This window comes from Chanos chanos, chromosome 6 (genome assembly GCF_902362185.1).
Source record: "Chanos chanos chromosome 6, fChaCha1.1, whole genome shotgun sequence".
NCBI classification, from domain to species: Eukaryota; Metazoa; Chordata; class Actinopteri; order Gonorynchiformes; family Chanidae; genus Chanos; species Chanos chanos.
Window position 1 is genome coordinate 9,524,320 of NC_044500.1, and position 18,721 is coordinate 9,543,040.

At 44.9% G+C, this 18,721-nt stretch overlaps 1 protein-coding gene across 1 annotated transcript in view; it reads right to left on the reverse strand.

Annotated features, from left to right (window-relative positions):
• Positions 1-1,277: 1,277 nt before the first annotated feature.
• The window catches only part of nyap2a (neuronal tyrosine-phosphorylated phosphoinositide-3-kinase adaptor 2a), a 20,772-nt gene continuing 3,328 nt past the window's right edge, over positions 1,278-18,721 (reverse strand). The window contains exons 2-6 of the mRNA XM_030778661.1: positions 14,938-15,245; positions 8,341-9,519; positions 4,355-4,534; positions 3,875-3,996; positions 1,278-1,508 (exon numbers count right to left, since the gene is read on the reverse strand). Of these exons, the coding sequence (XP_030634521.1) occupies positions 1,278-1,508; positions 3,875-3,996; positions 4,355-4,534; positions 8,341-9,519; positions 14,938-15,245 (2,020 nt within the window). The remainder of the gene's footprint in view (positions 1,509-3,874; positions 3,997-4,354; positions 4,535-8,340; positions 9,520-14,937; positions 15,246-18,721) is intronic.

The following is an 18,721-nucleotide window of genomic DNA, read 5'->3' on the forward strand; positions in this document are numbered from 1 at the left end:
GACCCCATACATTAATCAGGCTCTTAATTGGCTCTAATCTCATAGCATTGACTGGCCAGACAGTCTCTCTGGCCGGTGGCCTAGACATCTGGCACTCAGTTTGTCTGTGAGAAGTGGTGATGGAGAAATATGCCCTTTCTGTTCTGCTTAAATCTCCTCCATAGATACTGACCTATCCTGTAGACTTGGTGAGTTGATTTGCTTGACTGTTTTGTCATTAATCCTGCATAGCACTGTAATAAGAATGATACAATTCTTCTGTAAGTGATGTTATTAATGGTATAACGTCAACTCCTGAGAGGTGACTTAAGGTAGGCTGAATTTCCCGTGAAATATGATAGAATGCTATGGGAAGTATTCGAGAGAATGTCCGAGCTTTCAGATTCGCTGTAGCAGTATGAAGTCAGACATAGTGTCGGGGGGTGATATTAACTGTCATAGCCATGTCGCTGACGTTTATGGCAACCTAAAGTTGTCTTCAGAGTGACTGAGAGCGTTTGACACCAGGTTTGCTGTGGGAGCTTTTTTTTTTTTTTTTTTTTTTTGGGTGTGTTAGAGGTTTTTTTTAGAGAGGTCAGCTTCTCTTTCACACACAAATGCCATCTTTTCTAGCACCCAAAAGTCAAGATGCCAAAATATTGACCTCTTTAAATAATGTGTGTGTGTGTTTTTTTTTAAATCATCATATGAAAAAAAAATCTTTGATTTTATATATATATATATATATATATATATATATATATATATATATATATATATATATGTATATATATATGTATGTATATATGTGTGTGTATATATATATAAAACAAACAGTGGTGTACGCAGTTAAATTAGCATCACATTATTTTGCAAACACACGCATGAGTGTCATTGCAACATAATAAAAACAAAAACAAACAAACAAACAAAAAAACCCAAAATTATCTGAGAAGACAAAAATCATCTCAAGACTAAACTCTCTCTATATTTATAATTCTATATATATATATTTTTTTTTTACTCAGATCTCATCTCATTTTGAGAGGTGTCCTTTAGAAAATATCGAATTATACTAAGCATCTTTCATATTAAGACAATTATTCAGATAGAAAAATATTAAATATAAACAACAATAAGAAACCAAGGAGATTTGATCCCTCAGATAGAACTGATTTGCTACTGTGATCCCATCCATTCTGTGTTCTGATTGGCTGTCAGCCTAGACTGACCACACCCCGTCATTGGGTGTGTCCTCATGTCTAAAGCATCTAGGCTGTAGCCCTGTATGGGTGGCATCAGATAGCAGTGTCCCAGAAGACGGTGGTCTGGGTAGAGTAAGGGGGAGGCCCGTATTTCTTGCCCCCGTTGGTCTTCTTCCAGCTGGGTAGGATGGGCATGCTGTCCTGCTTACACAGAGCCTTATCTGGAGGTCTCTGGCGAGCTTTGATCTCCTTGCACAGGGTGCGTTTCTTCTCAATCATCTCCATCATAGTACTGTCCCCACATGCCCAGGGGAATGGGGGCATCTAAGGGGAGGTGGGGGGAGAAAGTGAGGAGGTGGGGAGGGAGTAAAAAAAAAAAAAATGGTGCAACATAAGCATACCTTTATATATGTGCACTGACAGAATGCCAGCGTATGACGGGAACCGATCAAATGATTGACTGTTTTCAGTGAAATTAGAGGGCAACCATTTCAGCATTAAATGGCAAGTTACTGCCATGTGAGGAGATTTATCGGTGCCAAGTTTGCACCCGTGTTCCTGCAGAGGTATAAATCTTCAAAGTGCTTAGCTAGGTTGCCGTGGCAACCTCCATGCGTTCGGTCCTGCGAGTACGGATGGATGAAGAGAGAGGAATGGAGCTGTCTTTGGGTGTATGCAGGTGGAGGGGGGTGATGTGTGTGTGTGTGTGTGTGTGTGTGTGTGTGTGTGTGTACATGCATCTACGCAGAATATTTTACCACGCTAAGTATCGCTGTTTACATCTTATCTTGTAGGGCACAGGAAATGACACTGGATACTTGTGGAATTCTAAGACTTTTGGTGGTTGTGCGCGTGCACACGCACACACACACATACACCCAGACACACACACATACTCAGTTCCATACATACATACACATGTATCGTGTACAGATAACATACATATAAGCTACACTCTTACACAAACAAACATGTACATGCACGCATGACCATCAGACCCACATGTAGAAAGACAGCCATACAAACATACACACATACATACACACACATAGTTGTGCTTTCATTGGAGACGAGACATTCACAGAGACAAATGAGAGACACTGCAGACAGGAGAGATTAACGTGTAGCTTCCACAAGGTTTTATTTTCTCACTTAGTCATCGGGTTAGTTTTCATTACTAAATGCTGCTCTGATTTTTCCAAAGTTTTTTTTTTTGTTTTCCTTTTTTAATTTGTTAGTTTTAAAATTCAGTCACTGAAATGGGGAGTAGGAAGACGGTAGAGGCGAGTGTTGTGAAATGAGTGTGTGTGTGTATTTCACGTGTGTTATAAGAATTCCTGTCTGAATATGGCTTGTTACATGTTTGTGTTTTAATGGAGTATTAATGGAAATATCATATTCAGGTATAATTATTTGTAATTTACTTACGTATTAATAGCAATAAGCAATACTTATTTAACCTTAAATGTATTAGCATTGTGCGTGTGTGTGTGTGTGTGTGTGTGTGTGTGTGCGTGTGTGTGTGTGTGGCCACATGCATATGTGTGTTCCAACTCCCCAGTTTCTATGACTGTAACACACCAGCGTGAAAAAGGATCCTAGTCACTCACACAGAGATATAAGACAACCTCAGATACGCAAAGGCAAAATCTGATCAAGAACATATCACACAGACAAACACACAAGTGCAGTTGACAAAGTGTTGTGACATAAAGGCTTAGTTTATATATACACACATCAAACAGACACTGTAGAAATGAAATGGAACACGATTACGATCGGAGCAAGGGAAAGTTTTGGATTACAGATAACGATGAAAGCTGAAAAGCACTGTATGTTGGTGTAATTCAAAGGGAATGTATAACTTAAAGGTATGGGGAAGCTTCTAGAAGACAGGTACGGTTTAAGTAGGAGGAAGAAATAGCCATAAATTGCTGAAGTTTCAGTAAGGTCATAAAATCAGGTCAGTCTTTGGTAAAGCCATAAATCCAGGTAAGCTTTAGGTAGGTAACATTATAAAACCAGGGGAGATTTCTGTAAGGTCAGTAACCAGATAAGATTTAGATAGGTAAGAAAGGTGAAACTAAAGAGAAAACTTTTCTTGTTTGATGTTTGTACATACAAAGTATATCCACCGCCTCAACGGCAATCAAGATGACAGAGAGAGGCAAAGAGGAAGGGAGAGATAAAGAGAGAGGAAAAGAGACAGAAGAGGAAAGAGAGCGAGAGAGAGAGAGAGAGAGAGAGAGAGAGAGAAAGGCAGGAGGATCCATAGTAGGGTAGTCTTCTCTTGGTTCTGAAGAGTTTCTCTTCATTTCTCATCCATACAATTATTGCGTTAATAACTCAAAAGTAAAAACCAGACTCTGCCCCACTAGATTTCACCAGGATAAGCGGATGAGAGATTCTTCAGAACTAAGGAGAAGGACCAGCCCTGGTCCGCACACAACACAAAACAAAAAGCTTTAAGACCATGCCAAACAACAGCAGGTGACGCAGAGAAGGCAGCAGTGAAGATGAGCAGCCATAGAAAACAGAGGTCAAAAGGTCATTACAATTGCGCAGACACAGAGACGTGGGCGGGGGAGTAAAGTGATTGACAGACGGGACACAGAAGTAGGACAGGACTCCACACGCACGCGCTCGCTCGCTCGCTCGTTCGTTCAATCTGAGGTGTAGGTGGGCAGTACCTGGCAGGGGCTCCCGCTCTGATTGGCTGAGGCATCGGGGGCGTGTCTCTGAGGTGTTCCCACAGGGGAGGGCACTCCTGATGTGGAAGCAGAGCGGCCCAGTTTGCAGATTGCCTTTGGCTCTGAATGAACATAAGACATAAACAGTGTCGCAGCTGATCATAACAGTATAGGTCTTTATCAGATCATACGATATATGTCAAAGTATGAAAATGAAGGAACAACAGGCCTGGAAAGGACAGAAACCAAGAGGATTAGAAGCAGAAAAGCTTTATGTGATAACAAAGTCCCCACACCGTACCAGTTCCATGATAAACTATACTATTTCCTGACTTGTTACGTGTTGGTGAAAGTGTCCTGTGTGCAGTAGACAACTTATATCGAGGTTTTTTTTTTCTTACATACAGGAGAATTACAGACACTAAATGAAGCCATGATTTGGTATGGTAGTGCTTTCTGTCTTCTGCATATCTACGATACCTGAGGCTCCTCCTCCGAGCATGGTGGTTGGACTGATGGAAGAGCGGCCTAATCGGCTGGGCGTGGCGGTGGGAGTGGTCGATTGTCCTGAGGGCATGTCCCATTCTTTAGGCGACTCCCTACTGGAGTGATGAGCTCTCTCCTTCCCTTCACTACTGTGACTCCTACTCTTCCCCTCGCCTAAAAGGGGAGGGGGGGGGGTGAAGGAAGAGGGAGGGAGTCAGTGACAAAGCTTTCCAAGATTCATGCTGTGTGAGCCCATATTTCTCCCCCTGCAGATTTCTATGTTTCAAGTCAGAGACAGTTTCAGACACACACACACACACACACACACACACACACACACACATGCTTGTTGATGTCTTTGCTGACAGCCATTGACAGCAGGGTCAAAGTGGCAGCCACACAGAGCCAGTAACGAATCAGCAAAGAGAGAGAGAGAGAGAGAGAGAGAGAGAGAGTAATATTTGGACTTTGGAAAGCAGACAAGACCCACCTCATATATATATATATATATATATATATATATATATACAGATTCGGTTGGTTATTGGGTGAGATGCAATACTGTGTTATGACCACATGGTGGCTCTGTAAATGTCGACTAAAGGTTTTCCTATGTTACCAGAGTAGACACTGTAAGATAGTGGATGTCAGCAGCATTGTAAATGAGGCAATTTCTATTTTAAATGAACAAAGGCAATGCAGGTGAGAGAGAGGAAGATACTGCTCTTAAATGAGAAACAGTTCAAGGACTAAGGACCTCAGCATACCCATCTACCCATCCATCCATCCATCCATCCATCCATGACCCAGCCCAAACTGCCCCAAAAAAATGCACGAAAATGTGTTGTTCCTAACCCCAACAGAATACGCTGTCTACACTTTCCACTTCTATCACTTCCCCAGTCTCATGTCTCACAGTCATCATCCTTTCATCCAGGTTCACCTGTTCACCTTTCTGTCATCACTCCATCTCTTCATTCCCCCTTCTCTCTACCTCTCCTATCCTCGTTGGCCTCTGTCGTTCACACCGCTCTGTTTTTCACTGGGGATCCATTAGTGATCACATTCATCACATCCTGCATGTGCTCTGAAGGCATTAAGGAAATTGCTTTACTAACAGATGAAAGCTTTTCAATTATTTCTGCTGGCAAGCATTTGTGTGTGTGTGTGTGTGTGTGTGTGTGTGTGTGTATCCACAGAACATTTTTGTCACTAGCTGAAGACTGCATGCAACCTTTCGCAGTTTGGTCATAATGCATGAGCTACAAAGTTTGACATGGAGGAGAGAGAGAAAGAGAGAGAGAGAGAGAGCGAGAGAGAGAAAATCATATATGCTACATCTTTCAGAACTTGTGCACCCAAGTCTCCTCTGTGAACAAAGAAAAGTACACACACACACAAACACACGCCCTGTCTGCTGGGATTCCATTAGCCACCACTGTCCTGCTCCATTACCCTCCATTTAATTAGCCTCCTCTGTTATTAGCGTACTGTGCTAACGCTAAAGCACCAGCAAATTCATCATCTCCTCTCAATAATGCATATAGACCAAGTCAACAGGGGAGCAAACATTAAGCTCACTCTCTATCAGTCTTCTCTCTCTCTCTCTCTCTCTCTCTCTCTTGCTCTCTCTCAATTGTGGTAAAGCTGATGGCTAATCATTCTAAACTTTTGAGGTGAAAGAGTGAGAGTTAACACTAAATCAGGCTTCATTTGTCCAGTAACAACCTTAACCATTTTATTACAGCTTAACTAGGCGCAAGGATGAATCTCTTGGGTAACTTATTCTGTTGTGGCATACAACCTGCAGCTAGCCCTATCAGCTAGCTTTAGCGTTTTGAGAACAACTGTACGCTAATTCACGAATGTATTTTTCTAAAAATTCCCAGTCTCACTTCTTCATCTTACCACCCATCAAAACAGCTTAATAAACTGATAAAATCACCCAGGAAACCCTGCAGTGTAATGATTTATTATGTAATTGTATTAATGATTTAATATCAAATGAGTTCATTCCATTGATATCACAGTCATCTATAAATCCTCTCCTGTCTGGCCCACCTAAAGCTGTCCCGATACTCCTCATGCTGTGTCTCTTGCTAATCAAAGCTAGCTGTGCTTTAGGTAATGGGGAAAAGAACATGATTGTTTTAGAGATGTGTCTATGCTACATTTCACTGGATATCAAAGAGCAAAGGCTAAGAAACATATGAGATCCAACTTATTTCTTCAAATAACGCGCTCACGTACACACACAGACAGACAGACAGACAGACAGACAGACAGACGACCACACGGGCAGACGGACACACAGACAGACGGACACACGTGCGCAAACTCACTCACACTTTTCCACTCAAATAGAATTGTACCTTAAATACCCCACCCCCCCCCCACCCCCGTGTCTGTCTGTGTTGTGCCAGGTGATATGGAGTGGCAAGCGTTAGACAGTGACATGTGATGTCACGGTAGCATTCTGTTCACAACTATTCTGCTCCACGGTCACGCACATGCCTAACAATGGCTGACAGACCACACACACTCATTCACTCATGCATAAGCACACACACACACACACACACGTGCCAACTGTTAATCTTGCTTTCTCCATGCTCTGTCAGCCACCAGTCCCAAAGCACAGGACCGTGGAAGACATACTGACAGAGCTTGTCTCACTCAGAGAGAGAGGGAGTGTGTGTGTGTGTGTGTGTGTGTGTGTGTGTGTGTGCGTGCACGTGTGTGTGCGCGCATGTATCTGTGTGTGTGAGAGAGAGTGTTTGTCCTTGTAAAAGTGTAAAATAGTCTGTGATTGACATGCTAATGTGTTTATGTGTCTGAGATCTGCTCTCTTCGCTATGATGAAAAATGACAATGTCACTAGCGATGATAGGCTGTTCTGAATGATAATAAAAAGCTCTGCGCTCTCTCTCTCTCTCTCTCTGTGTGTGTGTGTGTGTGTGTATGTGTGTGAGTGTGTGTGTGTGTATGATGACATGTTTGATGGTTGTCTTGTTGCTAACTCTGTAACTGCAGTCTCATTAAACTCAGCCGATCTGTATCTTTTCATTATGAGTGTGTCTGTGTTATGGGAAGCATGCAGTATTACTACCTAATCAGCCATCAGGGCCTAATGAGGAACTCCACAGCAACCTTTCAAGCAGTAGAGTCAAGTCAGCCAGAAAGACACACGTCATGCCTGAGAAACATGGCTTTCACTTTAAGAAACTCAGCTTGGGGTTGAACTATAAGAATCTGGGTCACTCTCTCTCTCACTCTCTCTCTCTCTCTCTCTCTCTCTCTCTCTGTGCGCTGCATAGTGGCAGGCAATTTTTCTCAGTGTGTTGAACAGGCTGTGCGTAGGCTGATAGCTCAATTTTTAATCTGAGTTCTGAACACACACACACACACACACACACACACACACACAAACACACTGCTCTGACGCACCTGGGATAGTCTTAGAACTAGGCAGTGGAAATAGAAAATCAAAACGCTCTCTCTGCCACATAAACCCCTCCCAAAAACATAAAAAAAAACATCCACGTAGCCAGAGCCAGACCGTCACAGACGCAGCTAAAACATTTCAGCCAACAGATCTCCTGCAGTTTGAATCACGCCTGCCAAATAACACACACGCTCTTATTTCACAGTAGAACAATACATGCCATTTTGATCCATGTTTTTTCAGTTTCAGGACTGGAAACCCACTAGACAACAATGTAGCCTTATGCTAACGCTCCTCATTTAAGTAAATGTGAGTATGATTAATATGCGAACGAACAGCATTAGGTGTGTTCGTGATGGTTGAGGAGAAAGTACTTATGTCCAGTTCATCCTAAAGACTGGCTTTGAAAGATACTAGTCAAGAGTGGCATTTAATTATCTCAATGAAAAAGGCGGGGGCAAAAAAAAAAGCTATTCAGCCCCAGGACTTGTAATAAGCAATTATAAACGTGTTATAAAGCGTTAATAACACCCACCATCGGCAGATTCTTTGCCTTTGCGTCCTCCTGAGCTTTTCTTCAGCATGCTCCTGCCCGAAGTGAACAGGTTACTCAGCTCGTCCAGCGGACTGGTCGGGGTGCGAGAGCCGCGACCCCCCGAACTGGAACTGGAACCCGAACCTGACGCCATGGAAACGTTCTGCATGGATCCTCCGTGCAGGCTGGAGGAATTGGAGAGCGCTCCGCTCTTGGAGCCATGCGGAACGCTGGAGGCGCTGCGGGGCATGCTGCCCGTCAGGAGGGCGTCGTAGGGGGGCGGGCGCTTCAGGCTGAGGGGGGTCAGGGCACGGCCCATGCTGACCGGCGACGGACACGCCGAGTGGGATCGCGGGTAGCCGTGAGCCGAGGAGGAGCTCTTGTACAACGCCGAGGGCAACGGAGGCGCGGAGGAGCGGCCCGAGACCGTGATGGTGTGAGTGGAGGGGAGGTCTTTGCTCTCCGATTTCCTGTGATGATGATGGTGATGATGGTGATGATGGTGATGTTGCCCTGATGACGAGGACGCCCCCGGTTGCCCCGGGTCACCCGTGGTTGGGGAGGACCCTGGCTTCCCGTAGGCCACGTTCTCAAGCATGGGCAGCTTGGTGACCTCCAGAGGGGTGAGGGGAGACTCATCTGAATTGGGGGAACATTGGGCGGGGGCGGGTGGAAAGACCAGCAGGGGGGGCCGGTGAGTCAGTAAATTGGGAAAGGGGGCAGGAATGTCACACACGGAGCCTTTAGGGGTGGAGGCTCGAGTCAGTTCCACGTCAGGAACCACGGGGGTGGGGCACTGCTCCCAGCGGGCGTGGCTGGGGTCAGAGGGCATGTCCTCATAAGCAGGATATTTCATCTCCTCGTAAACGCTCTCATTTTGGTCGTCCTCGTCGGCGTTGCCCCCGGTGATGTGGCTAAAGTCCCGAAGGATATTACCAACCATTTCGATGTAGACGGGTTCGGTTTCGTCGTCCGTGTCCCGGGCTGGGCTCTGGGTCTGAGACGAGGCCTTTTTCTGTCGACGCGACAGAGAGGAGGAAGAGGAGGATTTGTTCTTGCTTCCGTGGTTATGGATGTAGGACTCGTCGAAGGAAGTGCTGAGCTGGGTGTTGGGGTTACGTTTGGGTTTGGGTGGAGGCATCCGTCTGTACTCCTCGCTGCATGGACGACCTTTAGAAGCTGGGGAGAAGAGGAGGGGTTTAGGGCTTTCGAGTTCAGAGACTTACACACATGCATGCACACACAGGCATGCACATGTACACACACACACACACACACACACACATACACACACAAACATGTAATAAAAAAAAAACAATTGCATGTACATACACAGAACCACACCAAAACATATACTGGAAAAAACCAAGAAGACATACACAAACACCTGCACGCTCGTGCATGGAGTCAAAAAATAGACACACACACATGCAAACACACACACACACACACACACACACACACTGAGGGCACTAGTGGTGGAGTAGGAGTACGGCATAGGTGAGGGCTGCAGTCAGGCTCATTAAAGAGATATTGAGCGTGTGGTAGTGTTTGAAGCTTCACACAAATGATCTTCTCTTTTCATTATTCTCCCTCTTCAGCCTCTCTCTAATGCCCTGTCTGTGTCTGTGTGAATGTGTTTACAGGGCAGGTTAGTGTGGTTCTTTACAGAGAGCAGGAACCTGAGACACTTAGTGAGACACTGGGGTTCATCTGATTCATCTCCCATCTCTCCCCAATGTTGTTGGCAATTGAGTGTGTATGCATGAGTATGTGTGTGTGTGTGTGTGTGTGTGTGTGTGTGTGTGTGTGTGTGTGTGTGCGCGCGCGCGCGAGTATGTTCGTGTGTGTGTGTGTGCCTGAAGCCAAAACTTGATGACGTCAGTTGAAAAAGATCTTAAGCACTGTTTCAGCATGATGAGAAACGGCAGGGGAAAAAACACACACACACATACACACACACACACACACACACACACAACTGCAAGGGGGCTGGGGATTACATGTACACATGAGTGAAGGAGAGAGATTAAAGGAGAGAGAGAGAGAGAAAGAGAGAGAGAGAGAGCAAGGGGAAACTAGGTCACTTTAACTTCATGAATGAATTCAGCTTCTACTAATAAGCTCTCATTCGTTTGTTCACACACACTTTCACTCTCTTGCTTCAAACCACATCGCCTCACACTCTCCCTGTGAAGGGCACCCTGACCCACTTCTCTGTTCCAGCTGTGTGAAAGTATGTGTGTGTGTGTGTGTGTGTGTGTGTGTGTGTGCCCTGTGGAAGGAACAGTTGCCATAGCTGCATGGAATATATACAAATTTATAATCCTCTGGTAAGCTGGCCAAGGATGCTATTACATCACCATGCACAGGGAGACAGAGGGGAGGGTGTGTGTGTATCTGTGCCTGTGCGTGTACGTGTGTGTGTGTGTGTGTGCGTGTGTGTGCGTGTGCGTGCACATCTGCGTATGTGTTTGTGTGTGTCTGTGCCTGTGCGTGTTCGTGTGTCTGTGTGTGTGTGTGTGTGTGTGCGTGTTTGTGCGTGTGCGTGTGCATGTGCGTTCGTGTGTGTGTTATATAAGTGACACAGTTGGCAAAGATTCCCATCAGCTGAGCTAAAGAACTTAATGACATGTTTCTCTACATCACCTTGTCCCACAGAGAGAGAGAGAGAGAGAGACGGACAGAGAGAGAGACTCCACTATAGTGCCCCACCCATTTTGACATACAGAACAAGGACAAAGCACACACACACACACGCATGCACACACACACGCACATACACACACACACTGCATAAACATGTGAGTAGCCTGAAGACCTGTCTCATTCCCACCTGTCTTTGGCCACCTGTCTCTTCAATTCCAGCCTATCTGTTTACACCTGTTACTCCTCTCCTCTCCTCTCCTCTCCTCTCCTCTCCTGGTGAGTGTGTGCATATGTGTGTGTGTGTGCGTTTATGTGTGTGTCTGTGGGGTGTTTAAATATGAGGTAAGTGGTCGTGATGTCTAGGACACAGGGGGTTAGTACTTTAGGAATATAGGGCATCATGTTCCAGAGGAGACAGCCGCTACATCTGCTATATATAGATTATACCAGCATTGCCTCATAGTCTGTGTGTGTGTGTGTGTGTGTGTATGGAAAAGCCACAGAAACAGACAGAGAGAGGCCAAAGAGAGAGAGAGAGAGAGAGAGAGAATGAAGGGAATGAAAGAACAGATAAAGGAGGTTAGTAAAAGATAACACGGAGGAAGGGAAGAAATGTGGTAGCACAAATTGGGAGGAAGGAATGAGAGAAGAGGATGAGAGACTTGCATCTTGAGTGTGTCAACAAAGAGAGAGATGGAGTGAGAGAGAGAAAGATAGAGAGAGATGGAGTGTGAGAGAGAAAGAGATGGAGTGAGAGACAGAGAGAGAGAGAGACTGATTCAGAAGGGTTAGATGCTGCCTGTAGCAGAGGGGTGGAAATGACAGGGAGACCACGGGCTGACTGAATCCCAGTGAATCAGTATCTCTCTGAGAACAACGTCTCACACCCATACACCCATATCTCATATTCTCTCAGTCTCACACCCATACACCCATATCTCATATTCTCTCAGTCTCACACTCATACACCCATATCTCATATTCTCTCAGTCTCACACCCATACACCCATATCTCATATTCTCTTAATCTCACCCTCATACACCCATATCTCATACTCTCTCAGTCTCACCCTCATACACCCATATCTCATATTCTCTCAATCTCACACTCATACACCCATATCTCATACTCTCTCACACCACACAGCACACAACTGTGTACCTTGTCTTATAGAGCATCTGTGTGTTCAGTATACTGACCCTCAAATTAACCCTGATTTTGGCCGTGAGGGGAAAAAAAACCCAACAACAACACGGGTCAGCTGTAACGCTGACATTTCACTGCGTTAAAAAATGATTTTCAGACGGCTGAGCAGTTCACGAGAGGGAATAACGATGCCAGCGAGAACGTGTGAGTGATGCCTGTCACTGCCGCGCTTTTAAACTTAAATCTCAACACCACTGAACTGAACAATGTTAGCATTCCTTTCATTTTCCTCTGCGTCGATTTCAAACAGACCGGCTCGGCAGTGACGATGCAGGCGTGTAGATCACGCTGGTAATACGGATGGAGTTGACAACCTTTCGCAAGAAAACATCCATCACACGTCTTTGACTACACTCACGTCCGCAAATCAAACGCAAAATAGGCCGACCCGAAGATTTGTTTGTTGGCGAGTGCCGCAGTCTGAAACAGGAAGTGCCTTAACAATAAAGGAGACAATCCAATAACCAGAATTTGGGGTTTCAGTCTCAAACATTACAATTTTCTCTGCCAGAGTCTCCTTTACTCAGAACATTTCTCCAGAGGACTAGAATCTCTGACACAGGAGTAATTGTTTGCCCTGGATAAGAACGTTAACTACATAAATGAGTCTTAATGGTCGGTATTTTAAATGCTTTGACACAGGAGCAGAGCGGAGACCTCTTTTCGGGTTTGATAACGCGTCGATGAGTCTGAGGACGCGTGAGGTTTTGCCGGTGAATGAGGTGGAACGTTTCCGTTTAGATGAGGAAAAAAACGGACGTCCCACTGCGGTTCAGAGGTGTTGCGTAGATACGAACAAACGCTCCTTTGCGTCTGTGTGATGAAAGAGCCATAAGAAGGGACGCCTTGGCGAAATGTTTTTTTTTCTCGTTTTTTTTCCTGGGATGTTTTTTAAATAAAAACACAAAGAACGTCGATAATCAAAAAACTACGAGGCGTGCTACGATTAGAGAATATAGTCAGCACAGTGCCCTTGTGCAGCTCTGAGGCTGAAGGCGCGTGCGGGCGAAAAGCTGACTGGTTCGAGGATAGACGTCGGTTCGAGGATAGACGTCTCTGATGTCAGCAGAACGGGGGCTTTTGACGTCGGTTGAGGCTGATCCGAGCTGAGGTTGAGTGGACGTTCCGCGCGCGTTGACGGTCAGTAAGGTGCGGAATGAGGCATTTCAGGTTCAGGAGAGGAGAAGGTTGACAGTATACGGGGGCTTTAAATATCTCTGGCTCTTTTTTTGAATTCGGTCCAGTAAAGCATTAAAGCCATAACAGAAGCCCGGCGCGGACAGAGAAAGGGGGAAAGAAAAGAAAAAAAGCTTACGTCACTGCTTTTCAGGGAAACAGCTGATACATGCATATCTTTAGCCTAGTCAGTCAGTGCTGGGAGTGTGTGTGTGTGTGTGTGTGTGTGTGTGTCTGTGTGTCTCTACATAAGTATGTTCTTTAAAAAAAAGGTGTGTGTGCGTGTCATGTGAATGTACAGTTCATCTACTTGATAATTACTGTGACTGTTAAAATTCTTGACCTCTGTGTGTGTGTGTGTGTGTGTGTGTGTGTGTGTGTGTGTGTGTGAGGGAGGGGGAGAGAGAGAGAGAGAGTGTGTGTGTGTGTTTCTATAAGTATGGTGTCTGTACATGCATGCATGTATGTGAGTGTGTGTGTGTTTATGTTTCACTGTGACATCCTCAGGTCATGGTGTTTGACCTTGTGGCTGTGATCGTGTTTCGAGCCCCTGTCATCTGAGTTTTTGTGGAGCTGAGTTTATATGAAGCTGTCAGAGCCAGTAGAACAAACAGACTCTGAATACTGCCCACGGCAACGGTTGCCCCCATTCATAACAACACTGCAGCCAGCAGCCAACCAATCGGATGCCATGGAATACACAGGATAGCCAGTCACAGAGGGCCAAAGAACTGATGTCATTTGTTCCTGGAAAGACAATTGTAGTGTGCCTTTTATGTCAAAGTGTTGAAAGTGCACCTGTGAAATGTTTTCCCACTGTGAGAGTGTGTATGTGTGTTTTTAAGTATGGAGGAAAGTAGGGGTGTTTTAGGGGGATGGTGAACATCCTGTAAGGAGATGATAATGAAAGTTAAGATGTCTATTTTCAGATAGAGCTTGTGAAAGAGGTTTGTGAGATTTTCACATTGATGTTTTTGAACATAGTGTTTGATGACGTATGAAAAATGGGAGCTAAAATAAACGTCCGACATAAATCTCTCTTACTTTGGACACATTCTGTAAGAGGTAAGTGTGTGTGTGTGTGTGTGTGATGGTCTCCTTCTTGGTCTCTCTCTCTCTCTCTCTCTGAATACGGTAGGAGATGTGTTTGGTATGTATGAGGTTCAGATACTGAATGGACTCCATGTGTCACTCAATCAGAGCAAAAGAGAATAGAGAAAGAGAGAACTCATCTGCATGGAAAAGGGGTCTGCATGTGCGTGTGTGTGTGTGCGTGTGTGTGTGTGTGTGTGTGTGTGTGTGATTCACACAATTTAAAAAGAAGAACTGAGGAGAGAAAATTGTGGGATTTACACAAGCAAGCAAATACTAACATGCAGACATCCTCTCTCTCTCTCTCCCTCTCTCTCTCTCTCTCTCTCTCTCTGTCTCTGTCTCTGTCTCTGTCTCTCTCTCTCTCGCTGTCTGTCTCTCTCTCTTTCGGTATCTGTCTCTGTCTGTTTCTCTCTCTGTCGGTCTCTCTCTCTCTGTCTGTCTGTCTCTCTCTCTCTCTCACCATCACTCACCGTCAGTCTTGTCTAGTTCTTTGCCAGCTTTGCCTGTGCTCAGGCCTGTGTTGACTGTCTCTGAAGAGATGCTCAGCTTGGTGTTGGGGTCTCTCTTGGGTTTAGGTGGAGGCTGTTTTCGGGAGGTGGGGCTGCCCTCCTCGTCTCCTCCGCCCACTGAGTGCAGCGATTGGGAGCGCACGGTAAAACCCGGCCCGCATGCCGGCGGGAGGCGGTCCTGGGGGGCGGGCATCGTCATGAAGCCCATCCTAAAATGCTTTCCCGCGTACCCGCCCCCATCTGTCACCCGGGCGACATCCTCACCAATTCTAACAAAGACAGAGAGAAAGAGATCAATGCACCTTTCACAAATATACACAAACAGGTGGAGTGGTCAGCACACCATAGACATTGATAGGCACTGTAGCATGGTCTCATTTGCATATATGTTAATTAAGACGAATGTGGGTGTGGTTATAACCTGAAACGCTTATAACTGGAGACGCATGGTTTTCATGATCATTTCAGATAACAGTACGCTAGGCAAGTAAGTGCTCGAATGTAATTTATGGAGTATTTTTTAAAAATCATATTCCATCTTTCTTTCAGCATGCGCGTTAAGTAAGTTGAAATGCACAAATCATCATATCATCCATCCATCTGCCCATCCATCAATCTATCTTTCCTATAATTCCAGTGTAATAAAATTTAGGCCTTTTTGAGTGAGACTGTCAGAGTGAGCTTATTACAGCCCCAATATGGTTAGTCTCAGCTTTCAGTTTAGAGAGAGAGAGGGGGAGAGAGAGAGAGAGAGGGGGAGAGAGAGAGAGAGAGAGAGAGAGAGAAAGAAAGAGAATGACCCAGAGACTGCTGTGAGGATGGATGGATATAAAGACAGTCACTTACAGTATGACCACATGCTCTCTCTCTCTCTCTCTCTCTCTCTCTCTCTCACACACACACACACACACACACACACACACACACACACAGACACAAACATGCATTTGGAGGAAAACTAATCATGCTAAAGGACAGACAGGATTTACTTACATTGGCTTTCAGTCAACTACACACACACACACACACACACAGACACACACACTGAGATAGATAGTGAGTGAGTGAATGAGTGGGGTGGAGTAGAGACTGTGGTAACCCATAAAGAATGATTGAGAAGTCTCTTTGTCATCTGACTACCAATGTTACTGCATCACTGTCTCTCCTCTGACACTCATCCGTCTCTCTCTCTCTCTCTCTCTCTCTCTCTCTCCCTCCCACACTCTTTTCATCTTTCTCTCCATCCCTCCCACAGGCCATCCATTGTTCCCTTTATGGCTGCTACCCTCCTTCTTCACTCTCACCCATTTTCCTCCGCCTCTGTTCTTCTGTTCTTTTTTTTATTTTTTTATTCTGTGTTTCTGTCTGTCTGTCCTAAACAGTGCCTCTCTCCTTCACATCATTTGAAAAAAATCAATTCATATATACTTTTATGATCCTCTTTTAAAAAGGTAAATCACCTCTCTCTTTCTCTGTCTGTGTTTATATGTGTGTGTGTCTGTGTGTGTGTGTGTGTGTGTGTGTGTTTATGTTGATTAGTGTGGGGTGGTAATTGAAACAATAATGGCATCAATAGGAAATCGATGCTGGTCCTCAGTCTCGATGCTAAATCTCCAGGGAAAAAAAAACCCCAAACGATATTTAACCTTCTTTCTCTTCCTCTTCCCTCCCTTTCTCTCCTTCTCGTTCTCTATCACTTTCCTTCCTATCTGACTGTCTGTGCGCTGCCCACGTTTGTACTGTAGAGATCATCTTGATAGATAATTTGATTCTTTTGCCTCTGCAAATAGTGTATGTCATCTCTCTCTCTTTTACCCATCCATTCTCTCCATCTCACGCTCCGTCTATCCTCCCTCTAACTCTAACGCTTCTCTCTCTCTCTCTCTCTCTCTCTCTCTCTCTCCCTCTCTCTCTCTCTTTCCTGTGCTCTGATTTGATCTCATTCTCTTGAGTAGAGAACGCTTTGGATCTAAGCTGGTTGTAGCAGCAGTGATATTTGTGCAGTACTTTTGCATACAGTCATACTTTGAACCAGAATCTATGGAGGATCTTTGCAGTCGCAAATCTACGCAGCACACTGACCTTATTGCTGTCATATAACTCGTAACCATCAATGTACAGGACAATGTCAGAGATGGTGATGATGATGTACTGAGTTGTGTGTGTGTGTGTGTGTGTGTGTGTGTGTGTGTGTGTTTTAATAGGGGCAGTGGGTCAGGCATGTACGGTGTGTGTGAGAGCAGAGGTGCTGTTATAGTCAAACTGCCCTGTGACATATGGAGTATGGGAAAAGGGTCGCAGTTCACACAGTCAGATGTGGGGAACTGGGACACAGTGTGGTACTAATGGGGTTTAATGGCTCGTTTGGGACTAACGATCATTCTCTTCTCTGTGTGTGTGTGTGTGTGTGTGTGTGTGTGTGTGTGTGTGCGCGCGTGTGAACCAATACTGTGCCAAATGTCCGTCGCTTTGAGACCTAACAGATACATCAATCTGACTACACACACACACAGCCTGCAGGCTTTCTGCTCAGCAACATTTGTAGACTGATAATTCCATGTCTTAAACGTTTTGCCGTCCACTGAAGATAATCACGGTCATGTTTATCACGTGTAGACAGGGTATTTGCGGTGACAGAAGAGAAACAGGACAGTGAATGGGAGAGAGGATCTATGGGAGGATACAGTGTAATATTGATATGCTATATTTGGGCGTATTGATTTTTAGCTCGGTTTGTCAACCACAACTTTCCTCTTTTTCCGCCTGACAGGATTAGCAACATCATGCAAGTTCACGAAACAACCAAAACAACCGCTCTTCCTCTCATTAGGTCATTCGCTCTCTCTTTCTTTCTCTCTCTCTCTCTCTCTCTCTCTCTCTCTCATCTCTCTCTCATCTCTGTGGTAGCTTTACTCCGTGTTAAACGCCTTGTTTGACTTTTACTAATCTGGGAACGACCTTTTCATGCCCTTCTCAGAGTGAATAAAGTCTGATTGATTGATCACTTTCGGAGTTTGGGGGGTTGTTTGGTCGATGCTGACAAGACATGTCTTACCTTTGTTGTGCTGATTCAAGTAGGTGTATATGTCTACTCACAACAGTTTACTAACAACACTGCTATGTTTATCTGTACATGTTTAAATACATAAGCACACACACATACACACACGCACACATATATATTCATGTACACACATGTGTGCACACATATTCAGAAACAAACACACACACACACACACACACACACACACACACAGTGCCTGGTAACATCTCAAGGGTCAGAGGCTGATTATTCTAGCAGTGGATTACAACTAGCTGTGAGGCATTTGTGTATTTTTGTGCGTTGTTATCCTGAATTGGCCCCAGGGCGTGTGCGTGTGCGTGTGCGTAGTCAGTTGTGGGCATGTCTGTAAGATTGTACATATTCTGTGCACATGTGGGATTTATATTATAGCTCTATATGTCCTTGTGGCTTAAACATTATGGAGTCATGTCTGGTCACAGGAGAGTACAATGTGAGGACAACTACACACACACACACACACACACACACACACACACACACAGTAGCACATGCACATTTTATTATTAATCCCGTCAAAGTGGTAGAAAATCCCCTCTAGTCAGAGTAAAGACCAAAGTTTCTCTGTAAACTATGAGACTATTGAGGTATTCGCTGCATCCTATTGGTTATTGGTGATTAGAAGATTAGACCCCTCCCCTTCTGTCCATATTAGATCGGTGA